The sequence below is a fragment of the Alligator mississippiensis genome, chromosome 1 (genome assembly GCF_030867095.1).
Source record: "Alligator mississippiensis isolate rAllMis1 chromosome 1, rAllMis1, whole genome shotgun sequence".
Taxonomy (NCBI): domain Eukaryota; kingdom Metazoa; phylum Chordata; order Crocodylia; family Alligatoridae; genus Alligator; species Alligator mississippiensis.
The window spans coordinates 418,130,327-418,156,423 of record NC_081824.1 but is presented as its reverse complement, the minus strand read 5'-3'; the positions used below and the strand labels follow the sequence as shown (position 1 = coordinate 418,156,423).

Sequence of the window (26,097 nt, the reverse complement as noted above, 5' to 3'; positions counted from 1 at the left end):
TTTCTCCCAGAGTACAAACTGCTACTCCAGGAGAAAAAAATAAATATAGGAACCACCAGGATTAAAATTACTTCCAAGAGACTTTCAGTTGGGAAAGCAAATGTTTGTACATGCTGACACCACAGACTGACCATGGGTAGTCTGGGTTACCAAATCAGGCGTTCCCAATACACTGCTGTCATCTGTTGCCAGGCAAGACTAAAGAAGCCTGCAGAGCATACTGAGGTGCGTGCACAGAGGGCGTCCCACCCTTCTCCCCGCAGCTGCAAAATGCAAGCTCTCCACTCTTCAGGGCCTCAGCATTCAGATGTCTGTACACGTGGCTATGGGTAGTTTTTCAACCACAACAGAAACTGTGAGAGAATTCTCCCAGATTATCTGAATATGTACATTCAGCCTTAGTAAAATATTTTTTCTATCACGCTTTTTCAAAGGTAGTTGTGTTATGCGTACCATAAAAATTCCATATCATAAAAATGTCATGGTGAAATAAAACCAGCCTATAATAGTTCAGCAAACATCTTTGTTTACTGGCCCTATTAGTTTACGTGCCACATATATAGTCAGCAGAGCCTTGTGCCATGACTGTAAACATTTTATTTTAAAAAACCACGTTAAAAACCAATACAGGAATTTCCATTTATGTTTTAAAAAAGTTTGTTCACATGTTGAAGGAAAATATGTTAGCAACATCTTCCAGCAGAATCCATCTTTAAAAAAGTAAAACTCTAGGTACAGAGCTGTCCTACAGTACATCCTCTACCATTTAATTTAATCACATAATCAGATATCAGAGTCCTCTCTATCATCTTCTATAACTGGAACAAGGGTTTCTCTTAAATAGATGATATTCAGTTGTGTTACACATTGCCACAGATACTAAAAATCATGAAGAGAGTGCACACTGCATTTCACCAACAAAGCAAGACTGTTCTATATACTGTCATACCTTCTCTGGCTTATAGAGTTCATTCAGTTATTTGCCTTTAAAATCACTTAAGTTTTCCAAGGAAAAATACTAAAAATCCAAGGGCTAAGTTCTGTGTCCACTTATATTCATGGGGTAGCTTGACTGTCAAAGCTGGTTACACAAAAAGCCTGGATATATTTATTGGGGTTAAAGGAGTACAAGTGAGAGCAGAATTTGACCCATGACTGTAAACATTCACAAAAGTTATGTAGTACAGCAATCAGGAGACATAACCTGCTCAGGGTATAATTATTATAATTCATGTAGGGCCAATGCTCAAAAGTATACCCTGGAGAAATATTTAAAGAAATAGTTGCAGATCTGTAAGTGTTCCTGCCTAGCTAAAAACGCACTCCATTAAAAAGCAATTCATTTCTATCTGAATACAGTACAACATTATTTCTAAGTTTTTTTCTGGTCTGAGTCAGATTAGAATTCAATTCAGCAGCAGGCCCGTGACAACATTTCATGTACCATAAAAAAACAAAAAAGTCTAGTCTCCCCATGGCATCCTATTGATGCTATACGAATTACTCATGCATATAAAGGAGAGAATAGATTCTAAGAGCCATATAAGGACCTTGTTCTGTGCACACAACTCCCACTGACATTAACAAGAGTTATGCATCTAGGCAAAGGAACATCTACAGCCTTAAGTGTCTAATTTCAATCTAGGTGTTCTTTCTACATTAACCACACTTTACCATACAAAATGTAAAAGACTGAGAGGCATAAAAAGATACAGAGTAGGTATACTGTCATCCCCATATAATTTAGCTGCCAATTGTTTTATTTACAAAAAATCAGAGTTTAAAGTCCCTGATCCTGTGAATATTGATCCAAACATTCAACTCATTAGGACTAATGACAGTCAAGGATGCCCAGTTTTTACCAGACCAGACCCTGTTTTCTTTGTTAAGCAAAAGTATTTGTGAATTTGTTTGCAATCAAACATAGGATCAGTTTCCCGGAATCACTTTACCCTCTTCATGTCTTCCCTCTCCTTCCTCAACTCTAAATCAGGTCATGCTCTCATTGAAGTCAAGGAACATTATGCAACTGAGCTCAATGGGGACAGGGCCAGTCTGTGTCAAGCAACTACCGTAGTCTTCAAAAAAATGCCTCTCTTGTCAGAAAGAAGATAGCATTTATTGCCATCCACTCTGGGGTAGACTTGTCTGCAGTGAAAATGGTGTTCCTGGTGCAGAGGGATAGCTGGCAAAACCATCAGTTTGAGTTGGATAGCTCTCCAGACCTGAAGCTGGATGTGCCTTCAAGAAAGAAAAACAAATAGGTAAGAAAGTCCCTGCTTTTTAAAAAACACAAAGAACAAAACAAGATATGCATAACATTATTCTTTAGCACAAATAAGAACATTTAATTGGAGAAATATCTGATGGTCTACAGACAAGGGAAACCAAACAAAGTTCCAACAGAGGAATTATTCCCCTGAAATGCTAGGGAGTGAAAAAAATTTCTGATTCACAGGGAGAGTAAACAGAAGGAAGATCAAATGCTTTCATTTTCTAGAGGGGTGGCCTCTCAGAAGACTTCAGGCAGGACAAGTTTTGAAAAGAGTTTCACTATTTTGTAGACCTTGTATCTTCTTTCTTAAATTTTATTTTAGCTTTAAACTGAGGGTCCAAAATGAACAACTTGTAATAAGTCCCTGCCTCCTTTAATTTGCAAAACATTAGCTGCTCCTTGGTAGCAGGTCATGTGCTTTGCAGTTACCCCGCCTTAAGCAGAGTGGCAATATATTAAGTGGTCTGCCTAAGATCACAAAAGGAACAGTGGTACTTAATGTGCTGTCCAGAGAGATTCACTTTCGGTCCACACTTGCTCCATACTCATATTGCTGGCTTTTATTAAAAATCCACCACTGTCAGGGCTGCAGCACCACCCTGATGACTGCATCTGAAGTTATTAAAAATAAGAACCAACTGCAGCTCTCTTGATTCCTTAGCCGCTAAGGAATTTTGTCACTATTCTGAAAAGGTTGGTCTTCAAGGCTATTCAGGAGAGATCAAAGCAAGAGCCCAAGTTCTTTCCCAGGAAGATCCCAGGAATGGATAAAAAGTATATGCAACAGTGTGCATACCCACAAATGCAATTAATGAGACTGAATATACTCCAGCTCAATTTGAGCCACAGCAAATTAATCCCAATGTCACTGTCAACATATGCATTTAAGCACAGTAATTTATTGTGCTGCCAGATACCACTTGTATTTGACAGGACTATCCAGCAGTGAAGTAAATTACTCTACTACGCCCTAATTGCCATGCACATGCAGATGGTAATGCTTTACTATGCAGTAAATTAGTCTGCCGTGCAGTAAAGCGTCTCGTGTAAATATACGCACTGAGCCTAAGAAGAACTTCCAGTTATCCAGCACTTCTTCAGAAGTTTCCCTGTTATGGGGGACATTCTCTCCCAGAAGAAGAAATCAATCACAAAGCTCAGGAAAGGGAAGGAAAAAAAAAAAAGTGCACTGTAAAACCAGCACTCCAAGCAGCATTTCATGTAGCAAACTTGGCAGCTAGGACCATGGCTATGGTCATGACAATAAAGGGGCTATCCTACTTCCAAATGTCTGGGGTCCCCTCTGAATCTGTCAGCTGTGGATGTATCATATAGAGGAAACCAGATGTGCAGTGCATGCTGTGCATTATTTCTTGAAGAAATAAGACTGATCTTCAGACAGAGTTGTGCAACCTCATAGCCAGCTCCTTCTAAGAAGCCATGCTTTAAAATCAGTTCAATATTGAAGAGTTAACAACCGAGCACCTTCTCAAGTGCAGTCTAACATCACAAAATGGACTTTACCTGTAGTAGTGCTGACTGTGCTGCCGCACTGTGCTGCAATTCCTGCAAGGAAGATTGTGCGGCACTTTGAGGAAATCCAGGGATACCAGGAAGAGACAAAAGACCAGGGAAAACTGTATTTCCTGGGGTCTGAAGCCCCGAAGTCAAGCTGAAACAATCAATGAAAATACAGCAGTTATTACACACCCACCGTTCTCAACTTAGTCTATCCTAGATTTCTGACTTCATAATATATATGCTAACAGCACCTCATTTTCTAAACATCAGAGAGCCAAATTTTCCCAACAGAAATCCAGACTTCACCTACAGCATATGTACATGCACTAGGCAGGACATTCATATACAAATGCACTTCAGCATGGGAGCCAGTACCCCGTTTGTACATGAAGGTATTTGTAGGTGAAAATTAGGCATCACTGTTTGAAAAAAAAAAAAAAATAGCACTAGATGCTTTACTTAATGCAGAAAAACCTAGGACATTACCTCCTATTATACCCATGTATGTCCACTGGTACTTATTTTGGGCCCATTCATGCAAAATCTTAGCATGGCCTAAGAGGTGCCCAGTACCCTCAACTGGTAGCTAAGGACACTCAGCACCTTACAGGATAGGTTATGGAAACTGGGATGTTACAGATTACTTACTAAATATAGACTGGCCTCCTCATCTAACTGCTAGAGACAGATAGAAATAGCCTGCTGCAGTAAGGGAACGCTTTTCTTTTAATATTAAAAAGTATTCCATTTCTATGACTGAAAACACCATCTAGGTCTAAAAACAAACACACTTTTCCTGAGAAAAAGGAATGGTTTTGACCTCTTTCTGAAACAGAAACATACCCAGCCTGTGCAACAAGTGCAGAGTTGAAGTTTGAGCTAAAGGCCGAGGCAAACCCTGGCAGGACCGGAGCCGGAGATGGAGCTGTGGCAGCTGCCGGCAACGGTGCAACTGCTGCTACTGTGGAAGATGCCTGGAGGCCAGGGAAAGAAGGGAGAGCAGGAGTGACAGTGGGTGTGTTAGAGACAGGAAAACCAGGGAAGGATGGATTTGATGATCCCAGAGGCCCCTGGGTGACAGAAAATAGGGAGGGAACAGCACTAGACAAATTAAGCGAAAAGGGTGGAGCAGAGACTGTTGCTGAAGCAGCAAGTCCCGAGAGAACGACTGCTGTGGTATTCACGTGAGCAGCAGATACAGCTGAAGCAGTAGTAGACGGAGCAGCTAACAAAGACCCTGGCAGAGTGACCGGGGGTGTAAGTGCTGGGTTACCAGTAAAAGCAAAGTTACTGGTCAGTGATGTGAAAGGAGGAAGTCCATTAAATACAGGGGCAATCGGAGCTGAGGAACCATGCGTGGCCAGGGAAATTGAGGCAAGAGAAGTGGAGCTGTTTAAAGGAGCAGTCAAAGAGGAGAGACCAGATAATGCTGGATTAAGGGAACTGGGTACAGAGGCTGCTGAGGTATAGGCACGCCCAAGTGCTGACAATCCTAAAGTGCCATGAGAAGGGCCAGCTGAGTGAGAAGGGCCTTTGAAGGCTGAGAGAGTAGGGCTCATGCGTTCCGTTTTCACCAGAACTGGGATACTTGTGGGCACTGGGGCTGATGAAATTTGCTGCTCAGTATTAGTGGGGCTGGTGCCATGCAAGAGGGAGGATGAGGAGCCACAGCTGACTGGTATAACAGAGGGTGAAGTGGTTAAAGGTGATTGTGCAGGCAATGTTGGGGGAGTGGAACTGGGATTGGCCACGGAGGGAGAAGGAAGACCTGGGAAAATGGCGAGCCCTGGAGTGGAAGAGCGTTGTGGGGTGGGTGTGGCAGATGGAGTATAACATTTGTTTACAGAGGAAGCAGGAGGGTCAGTGCTTTGATTAGTAAGAGCAGACAAGGAAGCAAGCTCACTTGTCACAACGGAACTTAAAGCGGATGAATTGATTAACGAGGAATCGTTCGATGGCAGAAGTCCCTTCAACACAGACAAAATTGGGTTAGGCAGATTTAGCGAACCAGAGATGGTAGTGGCAGGAGAGCTAGCAATCGCAGAGGGAACAGGACTAGAAATGCCTTGAGGAGTGGGGGGCAAAGACAAGGGGAGGCCAGCAAAAACTGATGACAATGGAGCAGAATTATTAGCTGATGCAATTGAAGTGGTTGCAGGAAAAGGCAGGCCAGCAAATGGTGCGGCAGCAGATGCAAAAGCCTCATTAGGTGCAGGTGTAGCACATGGTGTGGAAGAACTGTGCGGAGCTGGTGCAGCAGCTGGTACAGAAGCCAGGCCGGAGAAAACTGCAGGAATGGGGGTGGAAGTTGCACTATGAACAGACGTGACAGGAACACCAGGCAATGAAAGGGATTTAATGACAGTAGGGGTTGGGGTAGATGGCTGAGATGTATGAATGGAAGAGGACACCTGTCCTGGGAAAACAGGAAGAACTGGGTTAGACATGCTCATCCCAGGGATGAGTGGAGTTGCAGGTGCTAATGAATGGCTTATTGCCTTGACAGGTGATGGGGTAGGGATGGGAGTAGCAGCAGATGTTGAAGGATTAGAACCATGAGGAGTAAAGAGCTGATTCACTTGTGCAGAAAAAGCTGCAAAGAAATAAAACTGGTAAGAATACTTGAAACCGACAGAAATGTTCGCGTTCAATACAAATGCATCTTATACAATTATATTTTCAAGTATGATACACAGCAGCTAACATACAAAATTTACATATGCACACAATCTACACGGAAAGCCATAAAGTCAAAACACATGTATATATGTTTAAGTCACACTACCCATATTGTATATGGTATATGCACTATTAGGTATTTTTCCAAACCACTCCATAGCGTTTACTATCACTTTGAGCTAGCAGAAGAGTGTGCATCTTCAAACATGCTCCTGAAGATCAAGACAGTAGGTGGCTAATAGTCTACAGTCTAGGACCAACACTACTACCCCTCCTCATTAGCTCCATTTGAGGGTTAAAATTTACTCCTGAACAGGTAAAGTGTGTGCACCAGGATTTTAAAGAGGGGTGGATTAACAATTCAGTCAACAACTACAGAACAGTTAATTTTAGGGCCCTGCCACACATTACACTTAATATGTGATTAATCAGTTAATCATGGTTCGAGTTGAGACCTGGCCACACATTCAATCAATGGCATGATAAAAACATATATAATAACTTTGTGGCTGTTTTGTACATTAATTAAACATGTGGCTAGATCCGGGGGGGGGGGGGGGGGGGGCGGGGGGTGATGAGGTGGGCAAAATACAGCCCGCGGGTCAGATCTGGCCCACAGCAGGTCCCTTGGTCCCACCTGGCCCAGGTGCCGCCCTGTTATGGCATGTCCTGCTGCCCCCTGGGCATGCAGATGGGCTGGGGCAGTTCTGTGGCTGGACTGCCTTTGTAGCTGGATTTCTATCAGCTGCCGCCACCACCACCCCCGAGCCCCACGGTACTGGCAGGGACCCATGTGCACAGCCCTGGCTCGGCACAGCCCCAACTCACCTATCCAGGCTCAGCAGCAGTAGTACACAGCAGGTGCGGGACCTGGGCAGTACAAAGTGGGCTGGGGTTGCATGTTGTTGGCAGTGGCAGGGAGGTGCCACAGGGCACGTGGGCTCTGGGCTGTTACGGGGTGGAGGCGGGCATTGAGCGGCTCAGGTAGAGCACATGTGGGGGCTCCCACGCACACCACACCATGAACTCAAACCCTCCCCCACAAACCCCACAACCACAAACATTGCACAAGCCTCTGGGGGGAGCCCCGTTCACTGCCACACACACATACCCCCCACCACACACATGCACCCCCCCATACCCTCCTCCTCTACACACCTCACACACCCCCAAACCCTATACCCAACACATCCCCACAAATATTTTTTTTAAATAAAATTAAAACGTTATTGTGGATGTTTGATTTTTAGTATATCATTTTTTTTCCCCCCCATTTCCAAGATGGCAAACCCCCTCCCCAAAAGGAGTACTTCCGGGGACAAGGGGGTAGACTTCTGGTGGCAAAAGTCAGGGTTTAGAGGGTGAGACTTGTGGCTCCAAGATGGCAAACAGGGGGCAGGGCACCTCTCAAGGAGCAAGGCCATCCTTGTGGGCCTCGACAGCTCACCAAAACTCTTTAAGCAGCTGCCGAGATAGCTGCCCACCCTTGGGCTAGATGCACCCTCGAGGCTGAAAGCCCTGACACCCAATAGGGTTCCCAGCTGGGAGAGTGGGGGAACATGGAAACACCACGTAGTTCCAGCTCCATGGGGCTCCTAGCTGTAGGAGTTTGCTATTTTCCAGTGCAGAGGGAGCCCGGGATAATGATCCCAGGCTCCCCCCTGCACCAACAAGGCATGATGGGATCTGATGTGTGATCCCACAAATGTGTGGCATGGCAGGAAGCACTAAAACTAGACTGTGCATTAAATCCTATTTTTTTTTACCTGCATGTCTAGTGCAGGCCTTAAGATATTTTACTTTTAATCTTTACCGGTATGTAGATTGAAATCTTTCATTATTTGATTCTGAAACAGTTTGTATCATAGATCATGACTGAAACTTATTAAGCTCAAAATGAAACTTGTTTCAAGAGACTTGCTTTTATGGGCAGTTTGTTCCGAATAAGCATCAAGCCTCCCATTTCTCAGCACCAATGGGTTACATTAACACCATGAAGTTCTGCTTATATGAACCCTACACCAGAGTAAAATAAAGACATGTCAGCAGTGCTCACTGGTGAAAAGCAGGATGGCAAAATAGCAGATTAGTGGGCATATAGGCACTAAGTCTGAATCCAGGCATATCAGGGTTTAGTTTTCATCTAATCTAACATGTTCCCTTGTGGGGAAAAAAGTGAGGCAGGTACTACTCACTAGCAACTGACCCTTATATTTTAAAATAACAAATGTTATCTCTTAAGTAACCTTATGTTGAACATCGATCCAGAAGGCCAAATTCACTGCTGGTGTAACTGTCACACAGAACGTTTCTTTCTTTTATTCCTAATCTAGGGGTGAGCAATTATTTGGGATGGAGGGCCACTTAACGAGTTTTGGCAAGCTGTTGAGGGCTGCACATACACACATACAGGCACGCTCCTTAGCCCCAGCCCACCCTCAAGCCCTAACCCCCGCTTGGAGCAGGCACCTGCCAGCTGTGTCTGCATCGGGGCAGGGGGCATAGGATGGCTGGCTGTGTACGTCCATGTTATCCTGCCCTACCATCAAGCCTCCTGATGCACATTTCCCTTTCTCCTCCTCCCCCACCCCTCACAGCTCCCAGGAGCCCTGATGGCAGGATGGGACAAGACAGTGTAGAGGCCCACAGCCACGCTCCATCCCTTGGAGACAGGGGCTGGATGAACCCCACTCAAACTGTAGTGGCTGCTGGGTGAAAGCAGTCCTGCCCACCCACCCGGCACCACCAGGCAGCTGGAGCCGCCAGGGCCTTAGCATGACTTGCCCAGAGCTTGCTGCATGGTACTAGAAGGGCAGGGCTGTTTCTGTACAACACTTCCCATGGCACCTGGGAGATGCATTGGCCCCACAGGCCCGGGTGATGCCTGCCAGCAGAGGCTGGGGCCTGAGTGTGGCTCACTGAGGGTCTGAAGGGCCAGAATGCATCTACATTCCCACAGGGAATGCTGTGCAGAAGCAGCCTTGTCCTCCCAGCAGGTCCTGGGCAAGCTGCCCTTAGGTCCTTGTTTGTGCTGGTGTGCAGCACCCCTGGCTCCAGATTCTGCTGGTGCTGCACAGTGGCAAGAAAAACAAACAACCAACCAACCCACTCAACTCTAATATTTTAGGGCATTGTTTAGACTGATCTGCAAATACTTGTTTTATACTTTAAAAAAATCATAAACATCTTAGCCATTGCCAAGTAAAATAACTTTCCTTTTTCCTTGCTACAAGCCAGGAACCACAAGCCCAAAATATGGGCTCTTCTCCCAACTCACCCCATTCTTGAAATTAAAGTAATAATCTTCACCCTTGGTTCTGAGTCCAAGTCAATATCAGAGAAATGCAGGTCTATGTATCCAAGGATTATTTTGGGAATTGTGTTTCTGGGTACTGATTTTCTTGTATAACTAACATGTAAGTACATGGCTACATCAAAATGCATCTCTAAATATTACTACTGGTACAACTATAACTGGGCATAGGAGAGGGGGAAAAGAAAAGACAAAGAGAGTATATTCCCAGAACGCTTTGAAATGGCCATATTAAGCTTAGTCCCTTTATTTTGTTGGTCTGCAAAACTGAAGATAAGTTCAAATTTTAAAAAAGAACTTAAATTAGTTTGGTTTCTCATTGGCATAGCTGCTCGCAACAGCCATGTGACCAGTAGACCATGAGTTTCATCATCATTATTTATTGGTATAGCCTCCTGGGCATCATGGCATACTCATGGATCCTGGATGTTGTTCAAAGTCAGAGAAAAGAGACACTGCCCTAAAGAGTTTGAAATTTAAGTACAAGACAAGAGAGTACAGACACACATACCAGTGGGGAGGAAGCTTCTCCACATGTGGATTTTTACAAGCTAGACAGTTTGAACATATGATAAAAATCTATTGGTTCTGCACTCAAGTTTCCCATTTGACTCTTGCTTGTCTAACTACTACACAGTCAGGCCCTACATTAAACAAAAAGCAAGTACCAACAGTTACTATTCAGGTCATTTTAATGCACTCAAAGTACAGTCTCTTAGGTCAACAGCCTATTTTCTAGACAATTGTGCACACACTTAAAAACGCAACGTTTGAGTGGATCTATGTAATAGTGGCAGATGTTTAAAGGCACTTAAATGTACCTCAGTGGAAAACTACTACAATTTTTAAGAGTCCACTGATGCGTTATTTCATTGGGCATTGGTGTCTAGGTAACATTTGAAAACCCCCTTTAGAAACTTAAAAATCAGGCCCCAATAAAAAAAATATCTTGAGGTTTAAAAATAATTTATGCTTCCTAAAAAGAAAGAAATTACATTGAAATAGAGCACACTTTCCCTGCAAAGATGCACCTTACCTTGATTTTGGGAAGGTTTTGTCTGATTGGAAAGGTCTTCATTTTCTACACAGAGAATGAAAACTAGTTATTATCCATCTGCAATCAATTGAAAAAAAAAATCAAAAATCCCTGTTTACTTTCATAGACAAACATGCTTTACCTGATACCACTTGATTAGGAGTATATGGCGGAGGAGCTGGCAAGCCAGGAGCTATGACATTTGCCATGGAAACTAGACCTGCATTGTTATAAGCACCTAAAAAACACAACCATTAAATATATGCCCGTTAATACATAAATTGCTTAACAGCAGATGAGTTAAATCTTTCCTTTAAAATAACATATTCAAGGTGGTAAACTTTTTTGTGGATTAAAACAAAACCAATTAATCCTCTAGGCTGTACTAGCCAAATGCTAGATGTTAGACTGAGTGGTCTGTGTTCCACTGAAAGTTTTTACAAGGGCAGCTTTCTGCTGGTTCACAGAACAGAGTGAACCAGAAACCAGGATGAATGAAATTCCTGCTCTCTGAAGTAGTCTAGGACAGCAAGACTTTTCTTTTCAATTCTATGCTTGCTTATAAGAAAGAGCAGAGAGAAAGAACACAATACAAAAATAACTGTGGGTCAAAAAGTGTTTAAGGGATCAGGCTCCCCCTGCACCAGCAATAAGGCATGATGGGATGCATGAACCTACAATCATGCCTCCTGCTATGCACATCTGGCATAGCAGGAGGTGTGACTGTATGGATTATGAATTAGATCCCATTGCGCCTTTACCTGCATGTATAGAGGGGCCCTTAGTGCAACCAGACTGAACTACTGTGCTATACCTACCATATATAGTTTTATTATACAGCTGAGGTACTGCAGTGAAGAGAAACCATCAGACATAAGAAACAAATGCATAAATCCCCAAATGGGTGCATATGCACATTTTATCTTTGCAAATTTGCACACACAACAGGGGCAGCAGTACTAAAGCCATGGAAAACAAACGTACAAACAAAATCCTTTCTGAAATATACTCTCTCCATTAGTCATGTATATGACTTCCATCAAGCTAAAACTGTCAAGTTTTTTTTCATAGTTTCATAGTTGATAGGGTCAGAAGGGACCTGAGCAGATCATCAAGTCCAACCCCCTGCCATGGGCAGGAATGAATGCTGGGATCAAATGACCTCAGCTAGGTGATTATCTAGCCTCCTTTTGAAGACCCCCAAGGTAGGCGCGAGCACCACTTCCCTTGGAAGTTGGTTCCAGATCCTAGCTGCCCCAACTGTGAAGTAGTGCCTCCTGATGTCTAGCCTGAACCTACTCTCAATCAACTTGTGGCCATTATTCCTAGTTACTCCAGATAGTGCTCCGGGAAACAGGGCCTCTCCCATTCCCCGGTGGTCCCCACTGGTAAGTTTATAGGCAGCCACCAGATCCCCTCTCAGCCTTCTCTTGTGGAGGCTGAACAGGTGTTCAGGTCCTGTAGCTTCTCCTCATAGGGCCTGCCCTGCTGCCCCCTGACCACATGAGTGGCCCTCCCCTGGACCCACTCAATGCTGACCACGTCCCTCCTGAAGTGCGGTGCCCAGATCTGATCGCAGTACTCTAACTGTGGCCTGACCAACGTCACATAAAAGGGGGAGGATCACCTCCTTGAACCTGCTCATGATGCATCTGTGGATGCATGACAAGGTGCGGTTAGCCTTCCTGACCATGTTCATCTTGGAATCCATAATGACTCCAAGATCCCTTTCTGCCTCTATGCTGACGAGAAGGGAGTTCCCCAGTCTACAGGTATGCTGCTGGTTCTCTCTCCCTAGGTACACTGTCAGTATTGAATCCCATCCTATTCTCATCTGCCCACCCCTGTAACCTGTCCAGATCTAGCTGTAGCCTGTCCCTCCCTTCTACCATGCCCACCTCTCCCCACATCTTAATGTCATCCAAGTCTTTTCACTCCCTCGTCCAAGTCACTGTTAAAGATGTTGAACAGTACGGGCCTGAGGACTGAGCCCTGAGGGACTCCATTGCCCACATCCCTCCAGGTCAAAAATGACCCATCCACCACCACTCTCCGAGTGCGGCCCTCTAGCCAATTTGCGACCCATCTGACTGAATGTCTGTGGACCAAGTCAGATAAATGATCTGCAGTCTTTGTGAGGACTTGGGAGATACATTGAGATGATGTCTACCATCACCTTACACATCGGTTGTGGACACTACTTAAAGGCAATCACAGGAAAGAGAGGTCTCAGCTTGTTAACTACAGTCACATTTTAAGAGTGACATGTGGCTTAAAACCATGAAAATGAACTCACTCCTTAAAGAGGTAGCCTTTGGCCTTATAAAAGGAACAGTATCCTTACCACCCCATCCCAGCCGGATTTAAAGAAAGCACCTATATGACGAGCCCCAAACTTTTCCTTGTTTTTTGTGGTACAGAAGTTAAATATTTATAATCAAACAAGCCCTAACAGTTCAACAGCTGTTAATATCCTAATCTTTTCCTGACATGCATGTTGCTTCTAGTATGAAAGGAGCCTGCAAACAGAATAAAATCAAGTTAAAACGTGTTTATGGCAGAAAGGTATCGCTACAAAGCCCATTTAAAAAATAAAAGGCAAATGGCTAAAACCACAAGAACAATGTAAAACATGAAGAAGTCTTACTTGGTGCAATAGTTGCATGCGGCCGACATGGTGGAATAGGATATGGAACAGGTTTGTGTGGATTGTACGTTGATGGAGCCTACGTAGAAAACAAACAAACAAAAAAACGAAGAGGCAATAGTGAGAAAACAGTTAAGTAGTATGTTACTCTAACTAAGGGCTAAACCTCACACAATCCTACTGATACTGAACAGACCAACGTTATTTATTTAGGGAAGAACTATATGAACAGGAATTTGGCCCTTTTGGTTTTTTAAAGTACAAAAATATTATGTCACTGCATAATATTTTACTACACAAGATTCAACAGCATAAATAAAGCCATCAGTGCATATTGTTATGACAAGAGAAAAAGCCCCTCCCTCCCCCTTTCCTTTTTAAATTTCATAACTAGCCTTATAAATACTACTGTTTTAAGACGTACTGGTTTGGATGGTCCAAGTATACGGGCTGCTATTCCCTTTCCTTCATTACTGCAGTCTTCATTCTCCTTCTTGACAGGGGTTCCCTAGAACATGAAAACAACCTGCTATTAAGCATTTATTTAAAATAAACACAAGAGGGTGTGGAGATAGTTTCACTACATAAGAGTTTACACAATAGCCTCTCTAAATTATTTTCAAATGCACAGCTATTCTGATCATGTTAAATCAATAACGTAACAGCTAACAAAAAGATCTGTTCCATGCTGTTTGAATCGTAAATAAGAAAATCCTAATTAGGCTGCTTTATAACAGTGGCTCTCAGCCTTTCCTGTGGCTCACCACTCTCCCTGCTCCTTGCACAGCCCATAAACCACCTACATCTCTTTGGACCCAAACTCCCCCACATTCTCTTCTTGGCAGACCTCACCACTACAAAGACAAATCAGCGGAGTTCATCTCCACATACACCATCATTTTGTTTGGGATATTTAAAACTGCACTAGACCTAATGAAAGTATTAATGCGATCAACTATGTATTGGGTCAAAATTGTCATCTCCCAACTCATTTTTTAAACAAACATTCAACTTTTAGTTCCTACAATTCTATCAAGCATATTTGCAGCATCTTATCTACTTCTTGCAGAAAAAAAGTGTCTTACCCATACATGGAGTGCTGTTTATTCAAGAGTCCAATAGAACTATAACTGGATTATTTTTATTTGTACATTATGAACGCTTAATGAAAAAACTAATAGGACTATGCTTACTGGAAAAATCCCATTTATGCGACTTGGTTTTCCCTTTGGATAAGGGTTTCCAGGAATCATACCACAGGAAGATATCATGGCATGAGGCGCTTTACAGCCTACTTTGGAAGCCTGTAATACAACGAAAAAAAATTGATTTAAAGAACTACAAACCTAAATAGAACAGTAATATTTACTGTCCGAAATTCTGCATTTTTAAAAAGTGTAATTTCTGTGTCATGCTATTCATACTACATTAAGGAGGAACATGCCTACAAGGAACTCTCATATCTAAAGCTCTCCACAACTTTACCTAACCCTTTATGTTAGTTCTTTTCTGCTATTCCTTCCTGCTCACTGCATATCAGATGCTCTATTCCTGTCTTGATATTCTTTTGGGCCCAATTATGCTTATATTGAAGGTAATGACAGAACTTGAAATGTCTTCAAAGTAGATAGTACCCCTAATTTTCTCTGAGGTTTCCATACCCATTATTGTATATAATCTTAATGCCTGGCAGAAACTTCCTCTCCCTGCATACCCAGTTATTTTTTATTTCTCTTGCAGATTCACATTCTCTAATTCATTCTCCTCAAGCACTTTCTGGTGGCTATTAATGATAGAGGCCATGGAAATAACTCGATATCTCTAATACCTGCTCAAGAATTCTCCTGCACCTTTTCTTCTCTGACATATTAATCCTGAACAGTTCTTCAACAAGACGATAATTCTGAGCATCAACAATGTTGCTACAAAGAAAGCCATTAATTAGTTACTGTCATGTTATTCACTTATCACAGATTACCAGAAATACCAAAAGTTTTTCAATAGGGCTTTATTTTTTCAAACAGTTCTCAGCACTATATTCAAGAAAAAAAATAGCATTCTTAACACTATGCACAACTTGATTTCTTTGCCTTAAAGGTGAATAAATGAAAAAAACCTCAGACTAAAGGATACCTATCACAACTGTGACTGAAATATCATATCCCAATTTTTTTCTAAATGTATACAATACATAAAAGAATACCCATCTGAATTTATGATCATCAGAAACAACCAAATTAAATAGAATGAACTGCACTGAGAGGTTTAAGTTAGAAGATTCATTGCAACCAAACCCATTCATCGCAGCAAGTTCTCCAACTTGGCACATTTTCTACCAGCCTGTGTTCTGCTGTTCCAATCTCTAGTTTTCCCCAGGATCAAAAAGAAAGGAGTCTCAGCAATTAGCTCAATGTTTTGCAGAAATGAAACATTTCAGATGCTCCCAAATGGAAGTGTAGTTTCCCCAATTAAATTTAAATTAGAGGAATAAGCTACTACCCCCTAACAAAACAAATTGCACCAGGCAACCCCAACCCTAACATACAAACTCTGCCTCAAGACCTTAGTAGTAGGAGGTCATTGTTTCCAAAGTTGTTCCAGACTAGCATCAGGGAGAACTGTGAGAACCTTTATGAAGTATAGTTACTTAACATTACAGTTTGGAATGAAGGACACTTAAATGAAGGAAATGTAATGCTAAAGCGACCAGCCAAAAAGCCGGTAAAAGCTTTCAGAAACACCTCAGCACACTGGTATTAAAGATGTGACTCACCTTGGAACTGAGTTTTCTCCGCTCTGCTGGTTTGCAGCATAAGTATAAAAAGCCCTGTATGAAGTGTTTAAGAGACTAGCACCTCCTAACAATGTATAATTATTCACGTCAAGAGTTTACATGCTAAGAAGTGCTCAAGTGGGTCAACTTCATGAACCTATAAAAACAGCACTTCATGTATGGGTAAAACATCCCTTATACAAGATATAGATAGAAAACATCATTAGCTTAAACAGTCCTCCAAAACAGACAGTGCGGAAATCTTTAATAAATATAAATTGATATAACAAAAAGACCCATGGGAGCAATAACCTTTCCATATAAACATTCCTTTGGAATACCACAAAAACCCTTTATAATACTGTTCTGATTCAGCAAACAAGCACACCTGTTTAAGTAGACATTCACATAACTCACATCTTAAATTAAATATTTATTGGGTTCTAAAAATGCAGAAGATGCGAGGCTCAGGATAGAGGAGAGCAAGCTAAAGCTCCACCTAGGTGGATTCAATGCTTGAAAGAGTTCATTCAGTAAATGGAAAGAGAATTTGAGATCTAAGTCTCTAAATGGCTTTTGAATATACCATGCAAGTTTTAGCTAACTGTCAGGTTTCAGCCAGATAAAGGACACCAGCAGTAATAGTGTGCATCTACACGAAACACTTATTGCAGGGAAGCCTAATAGGTGCCACAGTAAACCGTCACCGTCTACACAAGTGGTGCTATTAGGCTGGAGTAAACTAATCAACTCTGCCACAACGCAGGTGTAGATGGTGACTGGGGTCCGTTGGGGCACGAGGATACTACAAGCGTGGGAGCTGCCTGCTGGCTAGCCCCACACAGTAGCATCCTTGTGCCCCAGTCAGCCCCTCTACAGCAGCTCCAAGCTGGCAAACTAACAACCTCCCCTCCTCCCCTGCCTGCTACTTATAAGCCTGCTACTCATAAGCATAAATTTCTTTTTTTTTTTTTTTTAAGTTGCATTTCCACCTTAAAATGGAACACCATGCTTTCTTTGACATTTTCCTTTGTCTGACATTTTTTGTACAGGAATAAAACTATAACATTTTGATACACAAACGCAACACATAAGAGATACTTACGAAGCTAAGATTTCTAAAGCGATAAGCTTGTCTTTGCTAAAGGTGAAACAGTTGAGGATGTTAACCATTTTTGATGCTGGGATAGCAACCATTTTCTGACAAGTACAAGCAGAAGAAAAAAGGTTGGTTACACAAATTATAAGACAGTACCCCCTTATTTTTAAATTCATGAGTTTAATGCCTGAGTCTAAAGCAAAATCCCTATATCTGAATTTAAATAAACAATCACCACACACTATTTACTCAACTTAACAGCAGTTATTCACTCACTGACAGCTCACCATTCTGTAATACCCAGTACAGAAAGAATGACACTCCTGTAGAGTGAAAGGCCATATATTACAGTGGCAGAAGGCAGGGCAGATTTGCATCTTAGAGACTAAATCAGAGATGCATAAGCTTTTGTAATCAGGAGCTTGCTTCATCAGATACAGACAGGGGACTGCAGGAAGCAGAGGAAACAGAAAGCAATGATTACAATACCAAGGGATGATCATCCTTCTCATTAGATGGAGCAAGATGCTGCTTATGAAAACATTTCCATCTTTGATTTAAGTTATGCTAAAGGTGCAAATCTACTCTTGCCTTCTGTCGGTTTCAGACTAACACAATTAACCACCTCTCTCATGTACAATGTCATCAAGAGAGAAAGAAGTGAAGAGGTAAGCATACAATTATACATTATGTCCATTTGCTGGAAAAGTAGTTGTAATGGAAATTAAGAACAGAAGAAACAGGCAAACACCTCACAGTACTACCCCATGAAAAACTTACATGCTGTAAAGCCTTTATTGCTTTCAGCTGTGGTTCCGCCCAAGAAAAGTATCTTAACAACTCAACAACCTGAAAAAGACAAGCATACTGTTCATTTTTATATATGTACATTTTATTAACAATATCAAATATCTTGGAAGTTGCTTTACTTTTCAAGAACAGTGCGATCTTGCTAAATATATGCACATTTGCTATTTTATCAGGTGCACATAATAATATCCACTGTGTTTTCTGTTTGCCCTAGGATGCTAACAGGTTATCGAGTGAAAAGAGTTGGCTTTTTTAGGAAATGTATTTATAAATAAACATGTATGCTTTTGTATTTTATACATGTGTATTCCTACTCAATGTATACACAATATACAAATAAGCAAATATACTCAATGTACAAGATATATACTAGAAAAATTGTGAATTTGCTTTTAAAAGTATAGTCCCACACAAGGTTACAGACATTCAGGGTGGCATTTTAATGCTTCCTAGTCACCTAACTGACCATTTTTGGTCATCTGCATGCAGGAATTCTACTTCTGGCCATGAAAGCCTGTGCACATTATACAGCTATGTACAGACTAGGCACGTGCACTGGGAACAAAATGGAGGAGGAGGGAGAAAGCTTTCTATCTTTTGGCCCCAATAGGTGAGTGGCCAGACACTTGTGGGAGAAGCTGGAGAGAGTGATTCTAAGCCTCCCCTTACCATCAAGTATTTGAGACCTGGGTCTCTGATTTGCCAGCATGATGCTTTAGCTACCATGCCAGAGGTCAGGTATTGTCTAGCCTTCCTCTAGTGCTCCTTTTGAAACAAAGCCAGTCTCTTGTATTTACTAAATCACAAGGAAAACAAATGGGGAAAACAGCAGTGCACAGGAAAGCTTCTGCCTCAATGGAAGCAGGATTCCAAGTTAGAAATAAAGGCCCTCTTTCTTCCAAGCAAGCAGTCACTTTGTTAAGTCATACACTCTCCAGCTTGCTCATTTTCTCCTGACAATATATACCTCACAGGACTCTTGAGGCTGCCCAGAACACCAGTTTCAAAAGACGCTTCAAAGAAAAGACTGGATAATACCTGATCTGTTGTGCTATTGGTAGAATGATGTGCTGAGGGAGTCAGAGACACAGGTTCAAACTCAGGCTCCACTCCCTTTGGGTGACAGGGGCCTAGAACCTAGTCCCTAGCCACTCAGATATCGGGGAAGGACAGAAAGGCCACTTTCCTTCTCCTCCTAAGCCCTTCTAGTCATGCATTCCAGCTGGATATATTTTAAAGACCTTAGATGCCACTGCAGCAGGGGTGTCAGATACAGCCATTGGGCCAGCAAGGGCTCATCTGGCTGGATCATCTAGTTCATGGTACTGCCAAAGGGTCCTGGGCTGGATCTGGTAATGCTGTATTCAGCATGTGCCCAGACTAGCTCCACGTGCCAGATGACTAGAGGTGCACCAATACATTGGTCTGCTACTGGATCAGCACCAATATAAAGAAGATTGACTGTATCGGAAATCAGTTTTGCCTGATGTGGTCGATAATTTGACTAATAAATGCCTCTTCCATGCGCGCAGCACGTAGGCAGCGAGGAGCACAGCCCAGCAGCTTGGAGAGCTGTGTCCAGCTGGTAAGTCTGTTGCAGGGGGAAAGGGGGGGGGGGGGGAGGGGAAGAGAAGGGAAGGGGGGGGCAGATTGAGGCTCCCTGCAGTGAGGGAGGGAGTGGGGCTGGGGCAGGTGCTGCCCAGCCAGGGCATGGGATGGAACTGTGGCTTGTCCAGGGGGTGGCTCCCGCCACTGCACACACCCCAGGAGGGCATGGGGGGGGGTGTGCCCCTGGATCTGAGTGGGGCGGGGTGGGTTGGGGCCAGGGCTGAGCAGAGGCGCTCCACTCAGAGATGTTCCAGCTAGAAAGCATCTACACCCCAACACATGGGTCACACTAGACTAATACTTATGTAACAAAGCACAATTTTTCCCAAATGTCTTAAAATAAGAGCAAAGCAGTAAGTCAAATTCTATCTGATTTTTCATGGTCTGTACATTAGTGTACAGACAGAACCCAGGACCTAATATTTTATGAAAATACAGAGCAGTATGTAGAACTTTACCTGCTCACTAGAGAAGTATCCATGTACATATTCAATAGCCTTTAGCTTGTATTCAGTCAATACAGCCTAGAAAACACAAAAGAACAGCAATTAACTGATAAAACCTAATTATAACACAACCATCTGCAAAAAAAAACTATTCATGTGAAAAACATGTCTAATGTTGCAAAGCAAGTTAGCATTTGTTACTGATGGCATTTGTTAGAAAGAGTTGTACACTCCTTGAAGAATAACACGACTATTTGTCAGCACAGGGAAGACATTAAAGCTACAGAGTAATACATCTTTACTTCTTTAGTTTCTCTATTAAGTTTACCATTTCCCTTTTAAAAACTTCAGAAGAACACCACTACCATTCTTTCTATTCCCTCCACATTTTAAATAGACTGGCTCCATTATTAACTCCAGCAGACACCAGCATCACATGTATCAGCATCCCCACACTGAAAAATGGTGGCAGGGGCACATTAACTAAAAGCGCCCCCACCACCATTTTTCAACACCAGGATGCTGATATACATGATGCTCCAGGTGCTCTCAGAGCCACTCTAATTAAAGCACCCCACCCCCAACACATCTATAAACACCCAAGGGCTGAAGTCGGTCTGGAACCATAGCAAATGCATGAAGTATTGAATGGATTATCAGTAGACTGTTTAGATAAACTGAGAGAGAGACAGTAGTATAAAAGAAATAAAATAAGGAAGTATCATGCTGCTAAATGTATGCATCTCCAATTAAATGACACCTTTCACATCCACAAAGAAGAATCTGGTCTGATCCAGCTCTGAAGACTTCAGTGAAACAAAGATATTTAAATAAAGCCGATCAGGAATCTCTGATTAGGCTATTATGATCATGTTTATGAGGCACCCATACATTGGAAACATAACTGGAAGGAATTGGGCAAGCTAACTTTTCACACCAGAGAGACTGTTTTCTTGAACAGGGACCAGGACTGTCCCTACCTCTGGTAGGTGGGATATCCCAGGGATAGCTCTGTCACACCTTAAGCCGGTGTTGATGTAGTTGGGGATCTTCTGGAAGGACTAGACATTTTAAAATCTGCAGGTCCAGATGCCCTCCACCCAAGGGTGTTGAGGAAGCTGGCAGGGGTCATCGCGGAGCCCTTGGCCCAGCTGTATGAGCATTCATGGTCATCAGGCCAGGTGCTGGGGGATTGGAAACTGGCTAATGTGGTCCCAATTTTCAAGAAAGGGAGGAAGGAGGACCCAAGTAACTATAGGCCTGTAAGCCTCACCTCGGCGCTTGGGAAGATTTTGGAGAGAATCATCAAGGAGCACATCTGTGGGTGGCACGCAGGGGAGATCACGCTCAGGGGCAATCAGCATGGGTTCAAAGGCAGGTCCTGCCTGACCAACCTGATTGCCTTTTATGACCAAGTAACTCAATCCTTTGATGAGGGTTTCACCGTGGACGTAGTCTTTCTAGACTTGAAGAAGGCCTTTGACACGGTCTCTCACCCCATCCTCATCAATAAATTAAGCGACTATGCCATTGATGCCTACACAGTTGGATGGGTAAAAGATTGGCTAATGGACCGCACCCAAATAATAGTGGTGGATGGGTTGTACTCAACCTGGCAAGATGTGAGCAGTGGGGTACCCCAGGGCTCAGTCCTTGGGCCCACACTGTTTAACATCTTCATCAGCAACTTGGACGAGGGGGTGGAAAGCACGCTGTCCAAGTTTGCTGATGACACTAAGATGTGGGGCGAGGTGGACACACTTGAAGGGAGAGAGAGGCTGCAAATAGATTTAGACAGACTACAAAAAGTGGGCAGATGAGAATAGGATGGGGTTCAACGTAGATAAATGCAGGGTGCTAACACCTTGGGAGAAGGAATCCACAGCATACATACAGGCTGGGGAGTTCCCTTCTTGAAAGCACAGAGGTGGAAAGGCATCCAAGATATTGACTCCAAGATGAACATGAGCCGCCAATGCCAGACCACAGCCAGCAAGGCCAGCTATACCTTGTCATGCACCCAAAGGTGCATCTCAAGCTGGTCCAGAGAGGTGATACTCCCCCTCGATGCGACTTTGGTCAGGCCGCAGTTGGAGTACTGCATCCAGTACTGGGCGCCGCACTTCAAAAGGGATGTGGCCAGCCTGGAGAAGGTTCAGAGGAGGCTTCACCCACTTGGTGAGAGGGCAGCAGGACAGGCCCTAAGAGGAGAGACTGAGGGACCTGAACCTGTTCAGCCTCAGCAAGAAGAGGCTGAGGGGGGACCTGGTGGCTGCCTACAAACTCACCAGGGGAGATCAACAGCAAATAGGTAGAGCCCTTTTCTCCCCAGCACCACCTGGGGTGACAAGGAACAATGGTCATAAGCTGATGGAAAATAGGTTTAGGTTAGAGATCAGAAGGCAATATTTTACAGTTAGGGCGGCCAAAATCTGGAACCAACTTCCCAGGGAAGTGGTCCTTGCCCCTACCTTGGGCAAATTCAAGAGGAGGTTGGACAATCTCCTGTCTGGGGTCTTGTGAACCCAGCATTCATTCCTGCCTGTGGCAGGGGGTCAGGCTAGATGATCTGTTCAGGTCCATCCTGACCCTAGCTACTATGAAACTATGACTGCTGCACGTACAAAGATACTTGCCTGATTGAACGCTGAAGGAGGATTTCCCCCCAACCTGCCATGGAGATGCAGGCTGAGAGCATTCCGTGGCAGAGAAAGACTCATTCTGTAAGATTATGCTTATTCTCAATAATTAATCTAATTTTTTCCCATTAATCAATACAGGTACACCAATGTATCAGTCCAATATTGGATCAGCACTAATATAAAGAAAATTGTCTGAGGGGCCATCTGCCCCAGGCCCCACACTTTGCGGGGCCCCACAGAGCTGGGCGGAGCGGCCACGGCAACTCTACACTGCCGCCAGCTTCGCATCCAGTCACTTGGCACCAACGCCAAAATGTAAAAAGGAGAGAGAGTCAAGTAACTGCAAGAGTGCAGGCCTAAAAAGGCAAGGCTGTTGCTCACCATGATGGAAGAGAAGAAGCTAAGAACTTCTATTTTGGGTCTATTCAGTTTCAGAAGAGATGTGGAACAGCAGGTGAGAAGTAGTTAATGCAGAGATATACCTATAGTCTGATGACCCTATAAAAGGGGTGTCGGCTGATAGCTAAGAGCTTTCCAGGACCAAACAATACATGCAGCAGCTTGTGTTTTCAGAGAGGCTGTACACCTAACAGCTGAAGCACTAGCCTGTTTCTTTATACCAACACTTCAAAGCTTTTTGGTTCTTAAAAGAATATGGCATCTTCATCCTTAAAAAATTATTATTTTTAATGAGAAAGTAAAAATGCCAATTTATACGAGGCCTCCTAATCATAGGATAATTATGGGGGGAGGCACACTAAGTGCTTTAAAGCTAGGACACTCATTTTACTTGCATTCAAAACTGTATTTAAAAATAAGCTGATAAAAAACAGGGTGCATTGCATGAAGCAACTGGTAAAGACCGGAGTCAGTGAAACCCCATATGGAATTACAGTAGCGTTCAACTTTCCAGGAACCCTATCCTATGCAGCATAAGATGATCCTTAAACTCAGTCAATGAAGAAAAAGTGACAAAACGTTTGAAAAATAATATTATAGCAATTTTTTCTACACATTCGTGCCTTGGTCCTAAAGAACTGGTTCATATATTTAAAGTTTGCCTGCTCAAATATAAACATTTTAGTAGAGAATTATCTAGTTTAATATGAGATGCTTAGCCATTCAGCATCATTGTCTAAGCAAACGGGAAAAAAGTTAAGAGCGAAATGGATTACTGAAGAATCAGAGACAAGAGTAATACTTTACAACAAGCATCAAATGAATGCACAAGAACAGAACAGAAGTTTCAGAACCTTTGTAATTGTTTGCACTTCCTGACACCTTTCACACTTCACAGCATCTTGCAAATAAATATAAGTGAACTGAGCTTGATTCCATGATAGCATCACCTTCAGACAAGCTCCTGATTAACGTCAGATCAAGACACTACTGTTCAAGAACAAGAGTGCTTTGTTTCTTTAGCTGAGTCCGCAGAACTCTTCCCAAAATAAAACGGTATCTACATGTGGAGTCATTCAAGAAACTAACTACCGAGTTTAAAATCCACACACTATCTTAATCCATGTTACTTCCTTAATCTAGATGAGTGCAGCAAGAAATGCAATGACTACATCCTACCCACCACTCTTTCGTTAGTTAGACAATCGCCCATCTACTTACAGAAGGCAAAGGAGAGATGCCCTATAGACTAACTGCATCAGAGATATGTAAGTTTACATAAACAAAAGCGCACTTTATTGTAAACTATTTGTTTCTAACACTCCCAAAGAAAACCATTTATAGTTTCTACTGTTCTAATATAAAAGCCTAAGTCTGTGCGTGTCACGCTTTATTCCCCCTCTGATTGGCTGTTTCCGTCAGCCAATCGGAGTGCTCCAAGCATGGGGGAGCACCCCTATGATTCCAAAGGGGGGCTGAGGCCTGGACAGAGGGTGGGAAGCAGAGACCAGCAGTGGTGCCCTCAGCTCCCCCAGCCCCATCCCTACAAGAGGCAGAACAGTGGCAGCATGGGGTGTTCGGTGGCAATGCTCCATCCTAGTTCCCTCCCTGTCATTCTTCACGGGCAATTGGCTAGTAATGATAAGTCCTCAAATTCCTGGAACAAAGGGGCATCCATAACTACTGAGCACAGGAGTTAGGGATACAGCCTCTGAGTCAAAACTTCCTTAAAAGGGGAGGAGGGGGGCTGACTGCAAGTGGCAGAGGAAAGGGGGGCGGGTGGGACGGGGGAAACCACAGTCATACCCAGCCCCCTCTCCATCTCAGCATCCACTCTCTGTCCCTGTGACACAAGACACTGGGCAAGACAGACCTACAGTCTCACCCAGTAAGTGCCTGTTCTTAGATTTATACGTCTAAATACATTTTAGGAAGCATCCACATTGAACCCAACGCAACCAGCCGCCCGGCTCGGAGCCTCCCCCTGCCAGGGGTCCGGCCTGCACTACCCTGCGCTCACCAACAGCCACAGCTGGCGAGCCTCCTGCGCGGGCGACTCCCCTCTTTGTTGCGAGACCCTGACCTGCAGCTCCCGCTCGGGGTGGAGGCTCTCGGGCAAAGCGCCCTGAGCCCCCGCCAGGAGGCTCGGCCTCCACACGCGCAGGGGCCGCGTTACCTTCCGGATCTCGTCCAGCACCGTCTCGAACGACTTCTTGTCCATCTCCTGCCGCGAGGAGAGGCCTCCGGGCCGCGCCCCTCGATTGCCGGGAGGCGGAGCCGAGGGACGGACGAGGCGGGCGAGGGCAGCAGCCGCCCCGGCCCCGGGAGAAAGTGGCTTACGAGGGGAAGAGGCTCATGGTCCCCCCGCGCGGCGAGGGCCGGGGGCAAGGGGCAGAGCGGGAGCGGGTCCCACAGCCCTCGGCGTCCATGGCCAGCGCCTTCTCCAAGCCCCGCAGCGACGCGCTCTCCCACCGCCCGCCTCAGGAGTCCGCGAGCTCTTCGGTCGCGCGCCGATGACATCACGAGGCACCGCCTGGGAGGCCCCCTCCATGCGGCCGAAGGCGACCACGGCAGGCGACTGAAGATTATACCTTCATGCCGCTGGGCTCGTTTGCCGCGAGGCTGCTGAAGGGGCCGACGGAGCTTGTTTTTTTGTTTTGTTTTTCAAAGTTCTTCCTCCTCCGCGGCATGGTTGGGTTGTTTTTTGTTTTGGTTTGTTTTTCTCAGGCACTCAAAGAAACACCTTCGGAGGATTGCTAATCCCATTGGTCGTGTGACTTGACACGCCACCTTTCGGGAGCAGGGGGCTTCGCCTCGTCCTCTAGTCACATGGTATGGTGTGTCGCGTC

The 26,097-nt window shown here is 44.0% G+C and overlaps 1 protein-coding gene across 1 annotated transcript; it reads right to left on the bottom strand.

Annotated features, from left to right (window-relative positions):
- Positions 1 to 574: 574 nt before the first annotated feature.
- Positions 575 to 25,772, bottom strand: PROSER1 (proline and serine rich 1). The gene is made up of 13 exons (XM_006268661.4): positions 25,425 to 25,772; positions 20,220 to 20,285; positions 18,124 to 18,192; positions 17,350 to 17,444; positions 15,300 to 15,393; positions 14,665 to 14,775; positions 13,896 to 13,979; positions 13,472 to 13,550; positions 10,967 to 11,062; positions 10,825 to 10,869; positions 4,640 to 6,389; positions 3,800 to 3,947; positions 575 to 2,241 (listed from the first exon to the last, which is right to left on the bottom strand). The coding sequence occupies exons 1-13, from the start codon at positions 25,467 to 25,469 to the stop codon at positions 2,119 to 2,121; spliced, it is 2,805 nt and encodes a 934-aa protein (XP_006268723.1). The 5' UTR covers positions 25,470 to 25,772; the 3' UTR covers positions 575 to 2,118.
- Positions 25,773 to 26,097: the final 325 nt, after the last annotated feature.